This window comes from Prunus mume, linkage group LG8 (genome assembly GCF_029339155.1).
Source record: "Prunus mume cultivar Tortuosa linkage group LG8, ASM2933915v1, whole genome shotgun sequence".
NCBI lineage: Eukaryota > Viridiplantae > Streptophyta > Magnoliopsida > Rosales > Rosaceae > Prunus > Prunus mume.
The window spans coordinates 21,655,729-21,677,650 of record NC_142705.1 but is presented as its reverse complement, the minus strand read 5'-3'; the positions used below and the strand labels follow the sequence as shown (position 1 = coordinate 21,677,650).

At 39.0% G+C, this 21,922-nt stretch overlaps 4 protein-coding genes across 4 annotated transcripts; 2 read left to right on the top strand and 2 right to left on the bottom strand.

The window, feature by feature from the left end:
• Positions 1–5,348: 5,348 nt before the first annotated feature.
• Positions 5,349–5,789, top strand: LOC148915048 (protein FAR1-RELATED SEQUENCE 5-like). Its single transcript, XM_089043391.1, has one exon. It carries the CDS (start codon positions 5,349–5,351, stop codon positions 5,787–5,789), a length of 441 nt encoding a protein of 146 aa, XP_088899517.1.
• Positions 5,790–6,288: 499 nt separating this feature from the next.
• On the top strand, positions 6,289–6,747 carry LOC148915047 (protein FAR1-RELATED SEQUENCE 5-like). The gene has a single exon (XM_089043390.1). It carries the CDS (start codon positions 6,289–6,291, stop codon positions 6,745–6,747), a length of 459 nt encoding a protein of 152 aa, XP_088899516.1.
• A 5,362-nt stretch (positions 6,748–12,109) lies between these two features.
• LOC148915046 (uncharacterized) lies at positions 12,110–12,895 on the bottom strand. The gene has a single exon (XM_089043389.1). It carries the CDS (start codon positions 12,893–12,895, stop codon positions 12,110–12,112), a length of 786 nt encoding a protein of 261 aa, XP_088899515.1.
• Positions 12,896–16,200: 3,305 nt separating this feature from the next.
• LOC148915045 (uncharacterized) lies at positions 16,201–17,239 on the bottom strand. The gene is made up of 3 exons (XM_089043420.1): positions 16,811–17,239; positions 16,642–16,726; positions 16,201–16,570 (listed from the first exon to the last, which is right to left on the bottom strand). The coding sequence occupies exons 1-3, from the start codon at positions 17,137–17,139 to the stop codon at positions 16,400–16,402; spliced, it is 585 nt and encodes a 194-aa protein (XP_088899546.1). The 5' UTR covers positions 17,140–17,239; the 3' UTR covers positions 16,201–16,399.
• Positions 17,240–21,922: the final 4,683 nt, after the last annotated feature.

Sequence of the window (21,922 nt, the reverse complement as noted above, 5' to 3'; positions counted from 1 at the left end):
TAAGACCTTTATTTATTTATGCCAGAATCAATGGATTTCCTTTCAAAAAGGTATTAATTTATAAGGGAGCCGATGTCAACATTCTGCCTTACAAGAGGATGGAAAAATTGGGTAAGACCAAGGCAGATCTCATTCCAATTGAATTGACTGTCTCTAACTTTGCTGGAACCATTACTGCCGTTCATGGCATTTTGATAATAGAGTTGGAAGTTGGATCCAAGAATCTCATGGTATCTTATCTGGCCGTGGACAACACGTCCTCTTATCATGCCTTAAGGTGTAGGGATTAGATCCATCAAACTATGAACATACCTTCTTCTCTCCAACATGAATTATTGATGTGGAATGAAGAGATCAAGGATTATGAAATAGTTAAAGCCGACCCAAAGCCATTCCTACTGTCAGCCAATAGTATTGCTCGCAGATTCTACAATGAGGACATTGCTCGTTTGACGGTTTCAAAGTGATCAAGAACGGCCACTCTCAGCACAACCTGATGAAACAACTTGGTTTGGCTGGCCATCTTACCACTTGGAACACATGTGGAAGGTCTAGGGAAATGAAGTCCAACTTGGGAAGGTCCCTTCAGTAATTAGCAAAATCACAGGCAAAGGCGTCTATATACTCCAGGCAGATATGGCATTATTCATCAGATCCAATTAACGACCAATAGTTAAAAAGTTCTTGCCCTCTCTGTGGGAAACAACAGGCATCGATCTTCAGTGAAGACTGAACCAAGGATTGTTGTTTTTTGCTTATGTTGAGCCTATTTTCAGTTCATTTATCATTCCTTTTGTAAAAGTTACCCACGATCAGAGCGATTGTATGAAATTCATATGATTTTTCGAAAGCTAGCTCATGATTTTAGACTTCGATATTTCCATGCATGAAATCACCTTCTTGCCAGGATTAATAATCGGCGAAATGTTGCATCACAAAAGCTGAAAGTTTACAAAAGCAAATGAAATGAGGGTTTCTATTTTAAAAGCATAGTGCAGAGTGTCTACAAGGAGTTTTTCGGTCCTAATCCTTTTCATTTTTCCACTCCACACCTCTAGACCAACCTCTACATCTGCTTTCTTCAATTGCTCCGAGTAGAGGTCATAGCTTCCAGATTTGTTCACCTTCTCCCGCATGCCTACCTTTCTCTCCAACACCTGTAGCCTGGCCTTGAGGTTTTTAGGCGTCAGTTTACCTGCCTCAACATTGCCTTATTGTCAGCATTCTCCTGTTGGTGGTCCTCCAAAATCTCTTTCTCATGCGCTAATTTTGTATTCAATTTTGGGAGCAAAGAAGTCTCTTGAGAGGAAGCACCACACTTCTTGAATTTGCCAACTAGAGCCTCCAGGTCCACTTAGGCACTCTCAAATGATGCTGCAAAGCTTGGATCATCCAGAGCTCTTAAGACCTTAGTACATTGTCCTTCGCTGATCTTCTCATCCAAAGACAGCAGCAACCATCCTTCCATTACAGCGACATAAAGGCACTGACAACATTTTCATACCAAGGCATATTGGCCTCCACCCCTTCCATGGGCACAAAGGAGGTTTCTGGGGGAGGAGTTGGTGCAGCAGTTTCAGGTTCACATCCTTGAGGTTGGGGGGCATCAACATGTTCTGGCTCTTCATGAACTTGAACCGTAAATACATTACTACTGCAGGAGAACTATACCATGACTCCTAAGAAAGAATCAACCGAAGGAAATAAAAAGTTTTCATACCTCAGGATTAACAGACGAGCATGCTCTCCATCTTCCCCATCTGGTTCTTGAGGTGAGGAGTACTGCTTGGAAAGAAACCCTCAATCTATCAAATAAGCCCGAGACTGGTGGGCATGCAACTTCATCCTGCAACTGTGGTTGAGGAGTTGGTACTTCAAAGTTTGGCTACACAAACCATTGGAGTTAGCTCTCCTAAGAGAAACTAGGAACTTCACCTTATTGATTCACACTTAATACCTGAGGAACTTCACTCTCACCCTTTTCCCTCTGAAAAGGATCTTCATGAGCCTGCCTGAAACATATCATATTTTACATTGTCTGAAATAACCAAAATAAGGTCATTTTTTACCTCAGTACTAGGAACATTTATTGAAGTAGAAGTCCCTGCTCGAGCTCCTTCAAAAGGAGGCTTCAGCTTCTCCTACTCCAGCTCCTCCTTAACTTCCCATTAGGATTTGGGCTTGGAGGTAGCACTAAAGCTAGTGGAGGGCAAGGAAACTACTCCATTCCTTTTACTAACCAACGGATGGATAGCCGAAAGAAATACTTTGGGAAGCAGTGGTTGGCTCTGGAGCCTTTGCAGGTGAAGACTTACCGCTTGTTCTAAGTAGTTTGAGCCGAGCCTGGCCCACATCACCATCACTTACAGACTACTCAAGCAGGACCTCTTTCGCACCCAATTTTTCAACTGCATCAAACAAAGGGACGATCAGAATCCATGCAGTTAAGAAAATAAATTCGTAAGACATTACAAAACATTTTTTTACCTCTCTGAAGAGGTAGGAGAAAGAGGTACAATAGAATCGAGCTTGCTAGTCTTTGAAGGGCTAGTAACCTTGGCAACAGGAGAAAGAGAGGGCGCTGTCTTCACTAAATTTCGCTTCCTCGAACAAAAATCGAATCAGAGGCCCAAAGAAACCCTGAACCTTCACCAGTAGCTTTACCCTTCTCACCGCCAACTCTTTGAGACGGAAAGTCTTGTGACTAGTGGCAACTGCAAACAACATACAGAAGCTAGTTAAAAATAGAGACAAGATAAATACAAGTCCACTTAACTAAGAATTTTTCTTACCAATCATTGGCAACTTGTTATCTTTTGCCAACTGGGCGAGAAGTGCCTGATTCTCTCTTTTGCCAAACTCCCACGAAAAGGACAACCCTCGAACACCTTTTTGTATGCGGCTTCTATGGCCCCAAATCGGCCTTGGTAGTGATCCCACCAAGCTTGGAAGGCCTCTGTGCAATAGCAATCAAGCTGATAGGACTTTAGTTCCAGAGCTTGGGTAGAATCCATATGTTTGGGCCTAATTCACAGAAGCTCTTCTTGGCTCAACTTGGGAAATCTATAAGATGAACCATTGTTGACTAGAGAATAATTCAACTCTGGAATTACTTGGGGGCATCCAAGCTGCGTGCTGAAGAATTAGGGGTTGTAAGCCTCTACACCATATTGGTAGTTTTTGATGTGCATTTCCCACCATAGAGCAAATCTCTTGATTGAAGGCATGAGAACACCTCCAAATTGTCAGAAACCATGGGCCTGTTAGCATCCTTTGGGCCCTAATAGATAAGTTTGCCCTTAAACAAGGAACAACTCTTCTTCAGACTCATCAATCATTGAGCAAAGCATGTCCTGGTCTTTCTGCCCATGAAGAATGTGAAACACTCTTCAGTTGTTTTTCCTGAAATTGGGCTTAAGACAAACTCCATCAAAGGAAACACGTTAGGGGCCACCTGCAGCTTTCTTCCTTTCAACTCAAGAAACGACCATTGGAGCCAAACTTGGACCATCCACAAAGGTCCTTTTACGTTAAGATTGATGGGCTCAATAGTTGGCTCTCTCAAACCTCTATAGATGGAGGAGTGCTTCTATAGTGAGTGGAAAGTTATAAGGGGTTTTTTTGAGGGGTATGTAAGAGCCGTTGGATTTCATCCAACGGTGAGTTTTTAAAAGAGGGTGCATGTAGAACCGGGTTGAAATCTGACCCGTTTGGAAACCCAACTTCAGCTGAAGATTTTTCCCTCTATGTGAAAAACTCAAGAACACAATCCTCTCTTTTTTAATGTAATGCAAATCCACAATTAGAAAGATCCAAAGCTCCCAAACTCTATAGTCGCTCCATTGTCATCAGCTCCTTGGGAGGCCTACGATCTATGGTATCCTCGGTATGACGATTAATGGCTTTACCTAGCTATTGCCCTGTTTTGATTCCATGATTCAAGTGAAAACCCCTTCTCTTTTTCGTTCAGCAGAAGAGATTCCAGATGAAAGCAAAGTAGCATATCTCTTTTTCGTCTGCTGCAGCTTGTTCCTCGATTTTGGTAGAGATGGAGTCTCCACTACGAAAGAATCCTCTCTAATGTCCACCACATTCTTTGAAGCTCGATCTGACTTTGGAGCTCGATTGACTTTGAGAGGTAAGTTCACTCTTGCTGGATTGATTTTGTTGGGTTTGATTTGTTTTTTGTGAGGGTAAGAAATTTGTCATTTGTGGCATCAATAATGCGTCATTTGTTCTGCTATCAATAATGCGTCATTTGACTTTGAGAGGTAAGTTCACTCTTGCTGGATTGATTTTGTTGGGTTTGATTTGTTTTTTGTGAGGGTGAGAAATTTGTCATTTGTGGCATCAATAATGCCTCATTTGCTCTGCTATCAATAATGCGTCATTTCCTTATGAATATTCAATATACTTAGTTGATTATTATTTTTTTTGGAGGGGGGTTGGAAAATTATGAAATGTAGGTAAAAGATCCTAAACTTAGGCTTAACGGCATTAGGAGTAAGCATTTGGAGAGGATATTGGGTGAAGTTCTGTAATTGCTGGTTTGAATTACATTTGAGTTCTTAGTTGAACATGTTGGTTCTAATGTTATTTTTTCCAGATTATTTCACAAGAGATGACGTAACTATTATTAAATTTTGCTTGTGTTTTGTGTAATCAGAATCCAACAAGCTAGGCTATGCGTGTATTGTGTCAATTTGGGCAATGTTTTGTGTAAGTGGAATGCATTGATAAGTTGTGATGCAGTAATGATTGATTAATGAATTAACATTTGCTATGCAGTAATATAGAAGTAGATCAATAATATACGTGGATAAAATGTCCTGGGAGGATCAGAGAGTGATGACTCAGTAACCTAATGGGAAGGTTTACATTCCTGAAGTAAGAAATGAGGAAACACCAGCAGTTGGGATGAAGTTCGACTCGCTTGACCTCGCTTATAATTTATATAATAGATATGCATTCTTGGCTGGTTTTGGTATTCGACTTCATTCCAGCTTTTGGGGAAAAATAAGAAAGAGATTCTAAGAAAAGAATTTGTATGTTGCAAACAAGGTGCATACCGGAATGATGAAACTCGGGAGAGAAAAAGACAGCGGGGAATAAGTAGATGCAATTGCAAAGCTAAGATTGTGGTTGTGAAGACACATGGGAGCAAGAAGTATACCATCTCTCTTTTTGCAAAGGGACACAATCATAAGATGACACCCTCAGGAAGAATGCATTTACTGAGATCACACCATCGTATTTCAGATTCTACAAAAGTACTCACAAAACAGTTGGGTTCGGTTAATATTCCCATTAATCAGAAGGTAAGTATTTTCGAGGTGCAATCCGGAGAAATGGATAAAATCAGTTTTATCAAAAAGGATATCTACAATCTTGAATGTAGTGTGAATGGGAAGCTGAGGAACCACGATGTTGAACTAGTGACCGAGTATTTTATGGCTGAACAGAAAAAAAATGAGGCTTTTTATTTCAAGATTGAGGGAGATGGCGATAACAGGTTTAGTCGATGTTTTTGGGCAGATGCAACTTCTAGACGGGCGTACGGGTTTTATGGAGATGTTGTTGTATTCGATACCACATTCAACACGAATAGATACGACTTGACATTTGCACCAATGTTGGGAGTTAATAACCATGGTCAAACAATTGTCCTAGCATGCGCATTTTTGAGCAAGGAAACGACTGAGTCGTTTATTTGGATGTTTGAGGAGTTTAAGAAAGCCATGCAGGTGGCGAACCTAAAACGATCATCACAGATCAAGATGCGGCAATGAGCAGAGCGATTTCAATAGCCTTCCCGACAACATTTCATCGACTTTGCATATGGCACATCACATCAAAGTTCTCTGTTAAGTTACCACATTCTGCTTATAAGGAGTATTGGGGTGAATTCCAGAAAGCCATATGGGATATGACAATAAGGATGAGTTTGATGCAAAATGGAATATTGTGGTTACAAAGGCTGGTTTGACTGACCATCCATGGCTAAGTTCAATGTTTGATTTAAGGGAATCTTGGGTTCCAGCCTACGCACGACACTTTTTTGCCGCTGGAATGTCAAGCAGCCAAAGAGCGGAATGTTCTCATGGTTTCTTCAAGCAATACATATCAAGGAGAAATTCGTTGATGGATTTCATAATAAGATTTGAGAGGGCACTTTCTCATCAACGTCAAAAAGAGTTAGTTGTTGATCACGTAGATGCATTTGAAGTGGCTCAATGTATTCTACCGATGCCAATGAACAAACAAATGGCTACCTTGTACACAAGAACAATGTTTCAAAATTTTGAGCAAGAACTAATACAAAGTACAACATGTTTCCTAGAGCTGAAAACAGAGGATGCTACTAAAGTTGTCTTTAATGTGAGCGAAAGGAAAAATTGGGAAACAAGAGTGGCAGAAGTCGTATATGTCAAAGATTCTGACCACGCATCGTGTAGCTGCAAAAGATTTGAATTTGTTGGAATTATTTGCAAGCACATCCTAGCATTGTTCAGAAGGGACCAGATTGAATATATGCCCGATAAATACATTTTGAAGAGGTGGAAGAAAACTGCGAAATTTGGATTGGTGTCAGATGCAAATGGCAACGAAATTAAAGACTCTGCAGATCCTGGTCTTTTAATAAAGCGGAGTACAATGTCCCGACTTGCTTCAGATGTGGTTGAGGATGCATTAATGTGTGAAGAAGGATGTGAGCTACTGTCAGAGACTCTAAAAAGTTTGCGGTGAAGTTGAAGTTGTTGAAGGATGGACCAAGTAATAACGAAGTTGGAGGGTCCAGCTCTCAAACACAATATATGAAAGACCCTAAGAGAGTAAGGTGCAATGGAGGGTCGAAACGAGTAACGGGAGCAAAGGAAAAGGCAATGAAGCGAGGGATTAGACACTGTCGGGAGTGTGGACACATTGGTCATGATAGAAGACAATGCCCAAGAAATTTGAACACACCGTAAGATGTTAACACTATTTATAATAAGACCTAAAATTTGAATAGGTAAAGTTCTTATGTGCTTCTGTTTGATGTTTATGCAGGACATCACCGTCGAACAATGACGAATCAACTCCAATAGATCTTAGTGACCCATTATTCGACGAATTTTACAGGATGCACGGACCAACTCAATGATTTAGGTTTCTATTATACGAAGCCCGGTTATTATGAAGACTAATGATCAGGTGAAGTTTTCTAGATGCAGTTTTATTATTATTATTTTTTTGTTCATGTCCACCGATGAGCTCTTACTATGTCCATTGATAATTGAAATGAAAATTTGCTTGGTTTCATTCTTGCATGAAATTTGGACACATGTTAATTTTACGTCTTCTCCCTATTTAGAAATTTTCATAGACATTAGATAAAGCATCAAATTTTGATTTATGTGAAGAAGCAATGACTTTTACCTTGTAAAATGGGTAGTTTATGGTGAATTATGTTTTAACAGAGATTCATTGATTATATAATGAGCTAATGCAGCATTTCCAGTGTTGTTTCCATTACAGAATGATTTCAAAGACGCATCATTTGTAGCAGCACCCACTTTTTGCGAATGTTATGTTCTAGTGTTTTACCGTGATTAAGATCGAGCTGGATCTGGTTATTAGGTGCACGATTTTGCAAACATTCAGAATCAAGGATACTTGAAGCACTTTGTTGGAACAGAAAGATTAGAAAGCAACGTGTAAAAAGTACATTGCAGCTAATCACATTTCGAATGGTTGGGTAATATTAAAGGGTACACTAACATTTGAACTACTCATAATTCCACACACAAAAGAAAATTTGATTGCAAAGCATTTTATGTGCTCCCTCTTAGCAATACCACAATCTCCCCAATCAATCTGAACAACGGTAGCCACAATCACTAGGTCGTATTGGTCAGCTTCTTCTTAGCAGGTCTCATGTGCTTATGGTCACTCATGTCCCCAGTGATATAGACAAAATAAATATTCAGCAATATTTGGAATTTTATTATATATACATAACCATAAACCATTCACTACACAATGTATAGCACATGGTATTTTACTTATGACTCACGTGTCATGATAATGGGGCTTTACTGATTCCCAACGTGCTGTGATATTGACTGCTTATTGAATAATATTTCCATATTTGAAACATATAATGTTAGATAGAAGGAACACATGATGACTTGTAAGACATAGTCCCAATAATTATATATGAAGCAAATGAAACTGATATTTGTATTATTTTATATTAGATAATGACATTAAGGGAATATAGTTCTAATTTGTGCAATACCACGATCACCCCCAACCAACAGAACAGCTGTAGCCGCAATCACTTAGTCGTATCGGTCGGCTTCTTCCGAGCAGCTTTGACGTGCTTATGCTCGCTCATGTCACCACCATCGTCTAGTATCTCTCTCACAGCATCAGGGGACACATAGTCCCAATTATAACTTGTATGAGTAGTTGCCGCGAATGCTCGGAATTTTTCGAATCCTTCGTTGAATGCCAACTCCAGTTCATTGTGGTGCTCTTCAGATCGCATATGGTCCATCAAACAACCTTTAATTTCATCATTCATTACTGCATCCAACTCCTCAGCTTTCAGCTTCCTTTTATGACTCAACTTCAAGTACTTGTTCTTTTGGGAGAACGCTTTGTTCACTCTAATGTTAAGATCAGCCAAAATGGCCTCGCCTTCAACACATTTCTCGTACATGAATTGATCACCGAATTATAATCCAGCTTGGTACGACTGCATCTATTGCCTCTAATGGATCATCGGAGTCCCCTCACTCCCAAATGATGTTGAAAATGGAAGGGGTCGGCGAGTACAACGTGGAAACGGAACCTGCGACTCCAATTTTTCATCTTCGATTGTGTTGTTGGCGCCTGAAGAGGTTGACATGCTTGAATAATCCTATTTGTTTTAGAGGATGAGGATTGCAGATGCAATTTCGTTTGAGAAATGGAACATAGCTTTATAGACCAACATACCAAAGCTTGCGTGTAGTCAACATATCTACTTTATTTCAATTTTAAAAAAAGAGGTGTCAGGTTTTGCTTTTCAAGCATGTCAACCTCACACTCTCCTTACACCACTGTTAGTGGTTGAAAGAAACTCAATGGAAGTGACATCTAGTTAGTGAACCCAACCAAACTAAACAAACTAGTTAGGATTAAACTTAGATTGTATGAGACCTTTTTTCATTTATACATTGTCAACCAAATGTTTTTTTTGGCGGGAACCCTTTTTTATTGGTATTACTATCACCCCTTCATAAAAATTCTCCCTCCACAAAAAACTCACTCCTCCACCGAATATGTCTCCATCTACTGAAACTCTCTCCTCCACAGAAACTCTCTCCCCCCATTGAATGGATTTACTAACCAAGTTTGATGTGAGCATAATAAACACCCCTCCAAACAAAGACCGCCTTCGAAACGCAAGTGAATCACCAGACAAGCAAGGTCACTTTCCTAGACAGAATGACCATTTTGTTGGAAGTTTTGAGTCCGAAAGAGTTCTTGCTTTCTGGAAGGAGAAGCATCTTCAACTTGGTGATGAAATCCAAAGGGCAAGGGCACGTTTGGAATTTGTTGAAGGCCAAATTGAAGATGACAAAAGGCGGGCCAATCTGGATAGGGCGGTTGCAGCGCATGAAGCGTAGACACAAACGACTTCGGAGTGTAGCTGTTCAAAAATACAAGAACTCATCTAATGCAATGGAGTCAAAGAAGCGTGCGATGCAAGCTGGATTCGACTACTTCGGTCGTATGCAAAACTCGTCGTACCCGGGTTTGATTGGTCATCTATTACCGTTTCCGACGTTAACAAATATACTCAGAAGGGAAGTAACCATTTTGGTTATCGTGTTTGAGTATAGGCAAATTAGAGGAACTGGAATTTTCGTTAAACTCTGCTTCAAACCTATTTTGATGCTTACTACTATAGAAGATTTCAACCTTAATATTTTGATGTCTTTAATTACGATAACACGATACAAAGTGCCCATCTACTTCAGTCATATGTTGCTGCCATGTCCATTTTTTTGTGATCACGTATCAAGATTTGGACATGGTTGCATCATATGCAATGTTGCCTTTATGTATTATATGTTAGGGTGAGGTTTATGGAAAAGCATGTGTGAGTGGTTTTGTGACAAGGTTATGGCATTATTTTGTACAAGTTATATATTGTTTTTTGTACTGGTTCATCTCCTACTATTGCTTTATTTCTTTATATTATATGTTTATGCGATTGGACATGATAAAAATATATTACTGATTCCCAATGCGGCGTCATAAGGACAACTTATTGAATACCGCCGACGTGTTGAAAACTCTAGGTGCAGGTGCATATGGACAACTTATTGACTATCTCTGACGTCTTCAAAGCTCTAGGCGCATGCGCAGTTCCAATGATGGCTTCGAAGTAGTGGTGCATTTATTATCTATGTACATTATTATAACCAAAACAAATAATTTTACATCCTTATATATGAAACTAATTCTTGTATTAGTACAAATTATATAACGAATATTAAGGAAATATACTTGTTAAAGTGACAAACATATATACTTAGGGTTAAGAGAAAGGTGAGTTATATAAACAATTTTTGAATTTTTAATTGCGAAATGGATGATTTATGGGTTCCATAGTTTTATAACGTCATAAGGAGGCCGGAGTATTTGTCGGGGCATTTTTAGGATTTTTCTACTATTTATTGCATTTTTTCAAAGATTTTTGCACTAAAAAAGCCAAAATAATTGCCAAATGGACACATGGCGCGATCTCAGCCCCTCACCTTTCACCCCTTGACAAGTGTCGTCACCAACATGCCACATCCTTACTTTTATCCTAAATTATTATTTTATGACTTTTTCTTAGAAAATTCATAACTAAATACACAAAAATCAGAAAAATGATCCGAAAATTGCTACGAACTCATTGAGACTCCATCTCCCTTGCTGAATTCCCCGATTAGTGGTTACGCATTTTAAAAAACAATTCCGAACATTAACGGGAGATGCTTGTTGAAGTAGGTTATTGAAGTTAAAGTTAACAAACATATATACTTAGGGTTAAGAGGAAAGTGAGTTATGTAAATCATTTTTGAATTTTTAATTGCGAAATGGATGATTTATGGGTTCCCCTCATTTTATAACGTCACAAGGAGGCCGGAGTATTTTTCGGGGCATTTTTAGGATTTTTCTACTATTTATTGCATTTTTTCAAAGATTTTTGCACTAAAAAAGCCAAAATAATTGCCAAATGGACACATGGCGCGATCTTAGCCCCTCACCTTTCACCCCTTGACAAGTGTGCATCAGTCAATATGGCCACATCCTTACCTTTTACCATAAATTATTATTTTATGACTTTTTCTTAGAAAATTCATAACTAAATACACAAAAATCACAATAATGTTCCGAAAATTGCTACGAGCTCATTGAGACTTCATCTTCCTCCTGAATTCCCTGTTTCATGGTTACGCTACATTAGTATTTTATTATTATTTATCCAAAATTATTTTTATTATTATTGTTATATTACTTTTTAGCTTGTACATTTGTTAATTATATTTACTCCAAATTTTTAATTTTATTTTTATTTTCCGTGTGAATAGACCATTTCTTGCTAATCAGTTTCTCTCTTCTTCAATTTGTTAATGTTTTTTCTTTTTTAGGTTTAAGGGATGTTTTCAAACATAAAATGGAAATATACAAGCCATCCATTCTGCAACATCAGGAAATAATTATTCAAAGTATTTCACTGTTCAAGTTTTGCTTAAGAAACGTGTAACCCAATCATTTGGGATATGCAAAGTGGGAAAATGTCATTCCCAAGAACTGTGAAAAGACACATACTCACTTCATGCATGCGCGTTTACTAAATATTAAGATTGCATTGTGCAAAATATCTGTGTCAATAAAATGTCATTCGTAGCCGTCAATTATGTCAGTAATAATTCCACTATATAACAAATATTATACATTTATATATAAAAGGGTTTAGGACAGCACAAACAAACACCATACAAAATAGATTAAAACATGAAATAGAAAACAACATTTGTAGAACATAGACACGCATAAAAACCGTAGAAACATACTACAACTAATTATAAGGGTATGGATTCCCTGGCACAACATAGACACGCATCACCTTGAACCAAAAAACACTCTCACGGTGCCATTTGCATCGATTGCAACAAGTCCAGAAGGCAAGATTGATCTTTTCTTCACTAGGCCAGCCTGGAATAACAAAACACCAGTCATTGTTGTTACAAGCGCTGCATTGATTGAACTTAATCTTCCCATAGTGAAACATATCTACGATATGTCTTCCAACAGAGAAAAGTCCGCTTAATCGTCGTCTCAAAGCATCCCTGGTTCCTTTCATATCAATGTTGTTACGTTGATTCAAAGAACACAAGAATTCTAATGCATCCTCTTTTGACTGACCAATTCCGGACATGCCAAGTAGTCCAACTAGATATGCCGCTTCCATATGGCCTGCCGTGGCTGCAACGCGCATCCCGGACAATGCTTCCACATTACCCTGCACTGAAAAACACGTCAACGCTTCTCTAAATATCGCCTCACGGTTCTCGCAAGCCCTGCATTGTTCCACGAAATGCCGGACCTGCGTTGAGGCATAGTACCAATTAGAATGGTCTTGGTACTTTTCCATTGAAATTATGTTCCACACTTGTGGAGTGTTTGCCAACCTATTGAACAATGGGCACACAGATGCCATACAAAAGAGATCTTCCGATGATTGGGTTGCCACGTATAACATCACTTTAAACCAAGCTAATTCCGGGATGAAGGCTTGAGGCACATCCAGATGGAGATGCTTCCTTCTCTTTCCTCCGACTGTAGTGTAATGTTTCGAATTCATTGAATTATTTTTGGAATGGAACAATTGGAGGACTGCAAGAGGGGAGAAATGAGAATATACGGGGTTTTGGGTTTGTTTTAGCCTCTGTTTGCACTGTTTTGAAAAGGTGTTTCCTTGGGGTTTTTCCAAGTTGACCCTTTTTAAAGAAACTGAACCCAACACCCAAAACATAAGACAAGCGAAGGGAAAACGTCATCGAAATGCAAAGGGAGTCAGACCGTCCAAAAGTCAATTAATAACCTATTTCCATAGCCATTGTTAGGCTTTTCCCGCCATTAAATTCATTGATACAAATGTGATGGATTACTTGACTAGTGACAGAAGGTCCCATCAGATACTTTTTCATTTTCCACACCACACTACCCTAGTAAATGACGGATTCTTATCCAACTAGTTGCCTTAATGAAATATAAAGAAAATAATATATTTAAAGCAGTGTCCCCTCAATTGTAAGATTAATATTTGGTAGTGAAATAGTATATCGCTTTTGAGTAAAAGGTGTCACAATTCTGACGGTATGTGTCCAGATCGTGACCAACCCACCCACACACAGAAAAGAAGGATATAATTCGATTTGGGCAAGATGAAGAGAGAGCTGAGTGAGAAGTTTAGGGTTATGACTTATGAGTGAAGGGGTATGACTGAGAAGGTATGAGTCCGAAGAGGTTTTAGTGAGAAGATCTGACTGAGAAGAGGTACAAGTGATAAGATTCAACATGTCGTCGTCTTCATCTCCCGCTCAAACAAAGAGGTGTCAGTATTGTGGAGCTGCAATGGTGCTTCGGGTTTCAAAATCAGATAAAAATCGAGGGAAGCCATTTTGGAAGTGTCTAACCTCCTATGTAAGTTCTCATTTCCAGAATATGTATGTGGGTGAAAAAAAAATCCTAGGTCTAACTCTGACAGAATTATTTTGCATATATGATGCCTGCAATTAGGGAGCCACCAGTTGCAATGGATTCGAATGGGTTGATGTAACCTCCGGAAGCAGATCAGCAAGCTGACACGTATGATGCTACAGTGCTTAATATGCTGAAGTCCATTAAGGACTTGGTATTAGTTTTATTAGTTGTATCAATTGTCATATTATTTGTTCTTTTAATGACCAATTAAGTGCACGGTTTCAAGGATTGTAAAAGTTCTTCCCAAAAACACATGTTGCACGCACCACCAATGACTTTTCAAACCCAATTTGTAATTTTTGTTCTTCAAATAGGTGGATTGGCATTGAGTTTAAATTATTGTTTGAAACAAAAGCATGTATTTGTCAGAAACCCAGTAAAAACTTTCCTAGACTTACTTTACAAAAATAAAGTCATACGAAGACGATAAAATGACAATACAGGGCCAATACGATGCAATACTAAGACAATACCTTTTTTGAAGATTGCATAATTATTCAGTGTATATAGATTGTTTATTGATTGTTTACTGCATGTAAATCGCATGATATTGAATGTTTATTGAAGGTTTATTAACTGCATGTATATCGCATGTTATTGCTCCAATATTGCATGTTTATTGGGGGCAAAAGTAGGACTCAAGTTAGATTTAAGGGGGGAAACGGTCCTTATTCTTTGTTTTAGTAGGAAGAACTACTGTTAAGTAGAATTTCCTATTCAATACGACTTCCTTATGGTTGATGTAATTGGGGACTGATGTATATTGCATGCCTATTGCGTGTATATTTCATGTCTATTGTGTGTATATTGCTTGTCTGTTGCCGGCTTAAAGATTGGGATCTGATATTTGGAATGGTGGCTTGGATAAATGATGACATATCACTTTGCAATGATGTAATACACTTAAAAAGCCATCAGTCCCTATGTGAATATGCATTCTTCAAATCCCAATTCACATATGCAGTCTTCAAATCCCAATTCAATGCAGTTTGGTTGAGGTTAGGTAAATGTCGTGAAGGAGTTAGGCCAATATTACACCGATGTTTGTTTCATTACATCAAAAAAAACTTTACACTCCATATGCACATTCTATGTATGGGAATGGCATGTGTCTAACTTCAAAAACGCATCTGCCTATCCATTTAGATTGCCCCGTGCAATAGATTTACAGATCCATTTACTTTTCTCCTCACCAACCCTCAGCATCTCCATTTCAGATTCTTCATTTTTCTATGCTCTGCAACCAGCTCCATATACATTTCGCACAATATGAGAATAAACATAGCGTAATATCACACTAATCGAAATGAAAGCATGCATCCGCTATAATATTTGCCACTATTTTGGTTCTAATTGTTATTGTCCAATAACTTAAATCTAAATTTCTGTACACAAATACACTAAGATTGAGAAAGACGAAGAAGAATTCAGGAGCAGAGGTGGAATTCGAAAAGGACCCATGGGTCTCTATTGTGTATTTACATGACTTTGAAATTGGACATTCCCAAAACCTATTTAATCATCATGTGCCTAAACCAAGTTCAACCGATATCATGGCATGTAAGCATCTCCCCGTGCAATTTCTGCAGCCAACTTCAACCGAAAAAATGGCATGTTCTGCGAGGTGCAAGTAGCTAAGGGAATCTCAGCACTCAACAGCTCAATGTACTTCAACACGAACATACCACAATCACCTCTGAAGCAAAACAAGAACTCGATCAATTCAACTAATGACATTCTAACATAATTGACAAATTAAAGTAATAAAATTAAATAAAAAGTTGTGCTCACTAATTAGCCTGTTGTGGAACATCCACACGATGTATTGGCCATGGACACCACCAATCTCGGGTGCACTCGTTCGCGTAAACACCTTCTTCATAAAAGTCGAGGGTGTGCAGAAGATTTGGAATCGTAATTGACAGGGGGCCGAGTTCTTCCTTTAAGCTCTGATCTGGAATGAGTGAAACCATTGAATCGTAGACTTTGATTTCACACTGAATCAGATCAATCTCTAGAGCCACCCAATGCTTATATTTTGGCAACATACAAGGTACATACACCTTATAATGTATCTGCAATCCAATCCACAAGCCGGAACCTTGCCATTTACAACGCTCAAGGTTCTAATTTTCCACCCAACTTGCTCTTTTTTCCTTTTATTATCCGCAAAGCAAGTATGGATGTGATTATGTGAAATAGAAAACAATCAATGGTTAAACACCTCCACAAAGCAAGTATGGATAATTTGTAATTATTTCAACTGCACTTCGTCAAGGCCTATGCCATATCTGATGTAGCACACCTGGGTGTGTTAGTTTAAACACTTAGAGCAATAAGACAGAACAGTATAAGAAAAGCTGAAGGGAAGAAAAGGTAGAAGGCAAGCAGCAATCAGAGAGTTTAAAGGAATGTTTAATCAATATTCAAATCTGAATTGTAAAGAACTACATAGGGGTATTTATAGCAAACTAAAACCTAGAGACAATAGAATTACAATCCCCAGGTAAAACAGAAATCCTATTCCTAATAAAATAGGAAACTTAGAAATCCTAATACGATTTGGAAAACTAACTTAGAAATCCTACTAGGATTTGGAAAACTAAAGAATATAGGAAACTAACAAATCAATTAGGAAACTAAACAATTTAGGTCCTATGCATCCTGCATCACATACCATAAAAAATACATCGGTCGTTGTCCAATCCGATATTTCTACTTCCTCCAACTGTTGTTGTCGCTTCCGGATGAGATACAAGCCCAAATCAATGTGCTGCACATGTTTTCCTTGTCAATCTCATAATCTATGCACATTCAAACAAATGCATAATCAATTAAACTTACATCTCCTTTCAGCCAACCGTCAGCTTTGACGAGGGAAGCGAAGAATTCAATCTCAGCTTCCACGTTGCCAAATTGCATCACCAAACTATGAATATAAAAAAGTTTTAGAACACAACAATTAAAAAATATATACACTCATGCCTTCTATCTCAAAAAACAAAGGACTTACTTTGGGTTATGGCGCCATTCCGAACAAAGTTTCAGCAATTTCACCATATCATCATGCGGAATCGCCTTCATTGGGTCTAACGTCCGAAGTCGGGTTGTCTTTGGCAAATTTTTTTGAACCACTTCACTAGCTTCAATCATCTTCCACATAGGAACAATCATCTTCCTCTTCCGTAATTGGACCCTTGGTTCCACACCTTGACCTTCATCATTCAACCAAACGTTCAACTGAGATAACACAGTTGTAGGTTGATCCAAATCAATGTCCCCGAGAGTAACCTCAACCTTTGTCCCCTCCATGCTCTCGCCAATGTCAACGCCAACCAACATAACTTCATCATCCTCTTCCTCACATTGGTTTCTTTGCACTTCCTTTTCCTCACTTCTCTGTCTTTTCACTTCCTTGCCCTTCCTTCTTTTTTTTGTGATCCTCTCCCTCACTACTTTTTCTTTGCAGTTCTTCCTCTCCCTCAATGCTCTTTCTTTGCGCTTCCTCTCCTTTGCTGCTTTTTATTTTCACTTGCTCTCCCTCACTTCTTTTCCTTTGAGCTTCTCTACCTCCCTTGGTTTTCTTTGCACTTCACCTCCTTCAATCCCCTCCTCTTCCTTTTCCTCTCCCTCATTTCTCTTACTTGGCACTTCACCCCCTTCAATCCTCCTCTTCCTTTTCCTCTCCTCATTTGTCTTACTTGCCCCTTCACCCCTTTCAATCCCCTCATCTTCCTTGTCCTCTCCCTCATTTCTGTTATTTGGCCCTTCACCCCCTTCAATGTCCTCCTCTTCATTTTCCTCTCCTTCATTTCTATTACTTGGCCCTTCATCCCATTGCATGCCATCTACTTTCTCATATCCTTTAAATAGATGTGACACGACACAACGATTCGTCCTTTCTTTCAAGAAAGCTATGTCCCTTCTCACTTCCTGCTCAAAATGAGGACCTAAACAGTGGTCCAAATTTTTTTCCATCCGTATGACCTTTAACTCAAGGACGTCCTTTTCCCGCTTTACTTGAAACAACTCGGACCTCAACAAGCTTACCGCCTTGTTCAACTCATCAAGGTCAGCACATGAAGAAGGAATTGACTCTGCCGAGACAACAGCAGGGCGACCCTGTGGCCAACTCCAATATGGTTGTCTCATTTCCTCTTCACTTGGACATAGCGCCATAAGAAGCGACTGTTTGAGAAAAAGACAAGAGTCATATGCAATCATTCTACGTCATAATTTCATTGAATCTTATAAATAGTTCCAAGGGCTGCAAACCAAACCTCTTTGCTCGGGAAAAAATAATTGTTTAACTTTCTCATCTAGAACAGACGTAGTAGTTCTCCATCGCAAAATATGGAGAGCTGTGATCAACAACCTTGCAATTCAGTCATCATTCTAGGAATTAATTCATATACCCAAATCTACATAATTCACAGGACACAAGTTATTATTTAAGTTTTAAAGTCAACAAAATATAACAACATGAACATTATTACCATGTACTGGAAAGCATACGTGAAACCTTTAAAACTCCACCACCCCTTTGCACTTCACCATGGTTATCCTTCTTGCCCTTCTCATTTCTCCGCTTGTTCCGGTTACTTTACTTTTCCCCTTCCCTCTTCCCTCTTCATTTTCAAAGCTTTTCACATACTTTGTTGGTGCAGAAAACAAACTGTCTTGGGTTTTGTCAAACGACACCGAACCCCATGGAAACCTGTTGAACGCATCAAAGTCCTCTACAAGGGTCAGGTAATTTAGATTGATGTTCAAATGTTTGTCCCTTCCCAAAACCACTAACTCAGCAAAGTAAACAAGAGCTAGCTTGTAGACGCTCATCTTCCTCTGTGCACCTCACAAATGCTTCTTCTAAAGCATTACATGTAATTCCTTCTCTATAAAATATCTTTCTCAAGTCTAATTTCATCACTTTCTCCATTGAAACTTGTGCACTTCCCAAACGAAGCCCGAGATCAAACAGAAATCTGACGAGTGAACTGAGCAACGTCGCACCCTATTAAGAAACTCAGTCCATCCAAGTCTTTCACACCCTGCCCCGCTACTCTACGCAACACAACCCCATGCACAATCTGCCCGCTAAACTGAATCTTATCTATATTCAGAAGATGGCCAAAGCATGATGTCTTGAATTGTTCTAATTGTTCGGCACTCAACTTCGCTCGAATTACAGCTAGGGATGAATTTGCATGTGAGCAGTTGTTCACCGTGAGGAATATGCCTCTAACTCGCCATACCAGCCCACGCTGGATCCCATTTCAAATACAAGATGAAATAACGTGAACACATATACTACCACGTATTTGCACAATCACATTGGTATTTACACAATTAGTCAACCAAGCACATTACAAATTTTACAAAGTACATGCGCATAGGGATTACTGATCACAGGCTTTAACATCATTAAAGCAATATGACATATTTTGTGCAAATACCTGTTAATGCAATGATTCTATGAATTACAAGCAATAGCATGTGTTTTATTTATGGATCCAAACTCCAATCAATGGTTAATGCATGAGTGAGTGTGAGTGCAATCTAGGCAAGTTCTGCACTTCACACACATGACAATTATTGTCATCTCATACAACAACACAAAATAAATAAATAAATAAGAAAGATGGTGGAAGGAAGCAAAGCAAAGCATCTGCTCTGCTATCGCTCGCTAAGCCATTGCCACATCCTTCTTTCTTTCTAGCTTTTTCTTCAGATAGCCATAATCGTCATAGATCAACCTTTTTTCAAATGCTTTGCACTTTTATTCATGAGTTTATTATTATCTGTTCTCATTTTTAACAGGCAAATTTAGTAACAACGGAAATAATATTTATTTCAAAAATTATATATATTCTAGCTAGCCAAAGAGATAATCTGCACTCTGCACTGCTTCAAATGTGGAAAGTTTTGAGGGCCTCCTCCAATTCAACACCATTACCTTATTCATATCATTATTGACATGTTATTGACTTTATTTTCATTCGTTTTTTAACATATACCCAAACAAAAATTAACATGCAAGTGAAGCACAAAGAAGAGATGCCAAATCTAACAACATTCATGGTACAAATTGGGGAAAACGGTTACTCTAACTCTAATCTCAAATTCCATAAATTACTCACCAAATGCTGGTTATTGAACAATCGCAAGGTGTCTGTGTTGGGTCTTTGTGCGGCTTTGCTCCACAAATGGAACCTATCACTTCCAACGAATACGACTTCTCTCCTTCCCCTTCCACCGCTTCGTCTTTCACTGTTTAATCCACGCCTTTGCTCCTTCCACTCAAAATAAATACTTTTTCACGGTTTAGATAGTGGAGTTGCGTTCAACCATCGTTAACCTTTGCCTTCAACCGTCGTTGCCCGTTGCCTTCAACCGTTTCTCAGAGCTTAGTGGTTTCTCTCGAGCTATGAGTTTGAGATCAATGGTTTTTTCTGTTCAAACTTCGAACTTGCCTCTCTCTCTTTTTTTTTTTGTTGGGACCAACTTCATTGCTGGATATTAAATTTGGGTTTGGGTTCCTCACCTACCCGATTGCACAACTTTATTCCAATTCTCCCCAGCCCTTAGATTGATCCAATGACTATAAAGTGAACCCCTTATAACTTACCCCTTATAACTTACCCCTCATTATAGTCTGAGCCTAGATGGAGGCCAACATTAACGGACCGATAGCAATATCTCTATAAGTGGCCAGACCCTTTGCTAGCTGGAGCCACTCCGTTGTAATACAAATGGACTGGGAAATATGAATCTGTTCAGCCAGTACAAGGAACATAATGTGCTCGCCATGGGTATAGTCGACTTCCTTTTTCATAAAATCCCTCACGAAGGCCCCATAAGCTCGACTGCAGACAATTATCCCAAAAAGAGTTTCAATGCTCTTTTTCCTCTCTTTATCCTTTGAAGGATCATCTTGGAAATCTCTCAACCAATCGGCGCTTCTTCCATAAGGCCGAAATCCAAAAACCACAGCAAGGTCAAGGATGGAGATTGACATCGGACCATCCCCAAAGTCGAAAGTGTTGGAGGCACTGTTCCAGAACATTAATGTAGGATTGAGAAGTGGAGGATCGGCTTGAAGTTGAATAGTCGAATACGTAATGGCATGATAGATACCATTATCGAGCCAAGAATTCTTGTACTGAGGTTCCATCCTCTTTACCCAATCTGCCCAGTGAAGGTCCACGCTCGACACATCGATTTTTGGAAACAACCTTGGTAGTGTCTTGCTTCAATTCATCTAGTCGATTCCTTTCGACTGACAAGCTGGGATAGGAGCCCTGATTGAGTGAGTTCATACTTGCACAGCTTATCACCCTTCTTCTCCAGATATCTAGGTTCCAGGACACAGTTATTGTTTGAAAAGCTAACAATATCCTTTACAGAGTAAGAATTAAGCTCGACCATTGGCAAATCTTTCAACTAGAGCATGAAATACATCGGCAAACTCACTCACTCCATCCCCCGAAATGAAGGGAGGACCCTAGGGTATAGTCTTTGATGAAGAAGAATCAGGAGCAGCAGAGTCTTTTTTTGGCACCATTTGATCAAATGGTTATCTTTGTATTTGAAAGTTCGAAGTTTGAAAATCAGAAGTTAGGATTTTTATGAAAAACTCTGGTTCTCTTGATGCGACAGTAGGAATTCTGAAAGGTGAAAATGGAGGAGGTCACGAATCAAGAATTTAAAGCTTGGAGCTTCTTTTCAAGCGAGCCTTTGTCAGACAGTCTTTCCCATGTGGACAAACCACGTCCTTTTACAATTCCGTGAATAAGGCTCCTCAAACAACGTGGGAAAAGCCCACTTTAGAAGTACAACCAAAAAATCATTCATTAAAAGTTTTAAAATAAGGCACCCACCTTATTCCTTAAACGAATTTTTGTTTAAAATAAGGCAAGAACCTTAGCAAAAGCTCTAAATACACTCCGATAATAGCGCTGCAAAGCGCTTATAGATATAGTTGATGTATTCCAATGGAGAGTCCAGATCCGATACAAGAGAAGGCAAAAATAGGAGATGTTGGGTTAGATTGGCGAAAAACAGGGGGCACAACGGCATGAGACATTTAATCTCAACACAGAGCACAAGGCTCAAGCAATCACCA

Excerpts from the sequence above, each read along its gene's own strand:
- LOC148915048 (XM_089043391.1), top strand. The coding sequence starts at position 5,349 with ATGGATAAAATCAGTTTTATCAAAAAGGATATCTACAATCTTGAATGT.
- LOC148915047 (XM_089043390.1), top strand. The coding sequence starts at position 6,289 with ATGTTTCAAAATTTTGAGCAAGAACTAATACAAAGTACAACATGTTTC.
- LOC148915046 (XM_089043389.1), bottom strand. The coding sequence starts at position 12,895 with ATGAATTCGAAACATTACACTACAGTCGGAGGAAAGAGAAGGAAGCAT.
- LOC148915045 (XM_089043420.1), bottom strand. The coding sequence starts at position 17,139 with ATGTTGGTTGGCGTTGACATTGGCGAGAGCATGGAGGGGACAAAGGTT. Across the intron at positions 16,727-16,810 it reads GAATGGCGCCATAACCCAAA|TTTGGTGATGCAATTTGGCA; the intron begins GTAAGTCCTTTG and ends TTATATTCATAG. Across the intron at positions 16,571-16,641 it reads ACGGTTGGCTGAAAGGAGAT|CACATTGATTTGGGCTTGTA; the intron begins GTAAGTTTAATT and ends AAACATGTGCAG.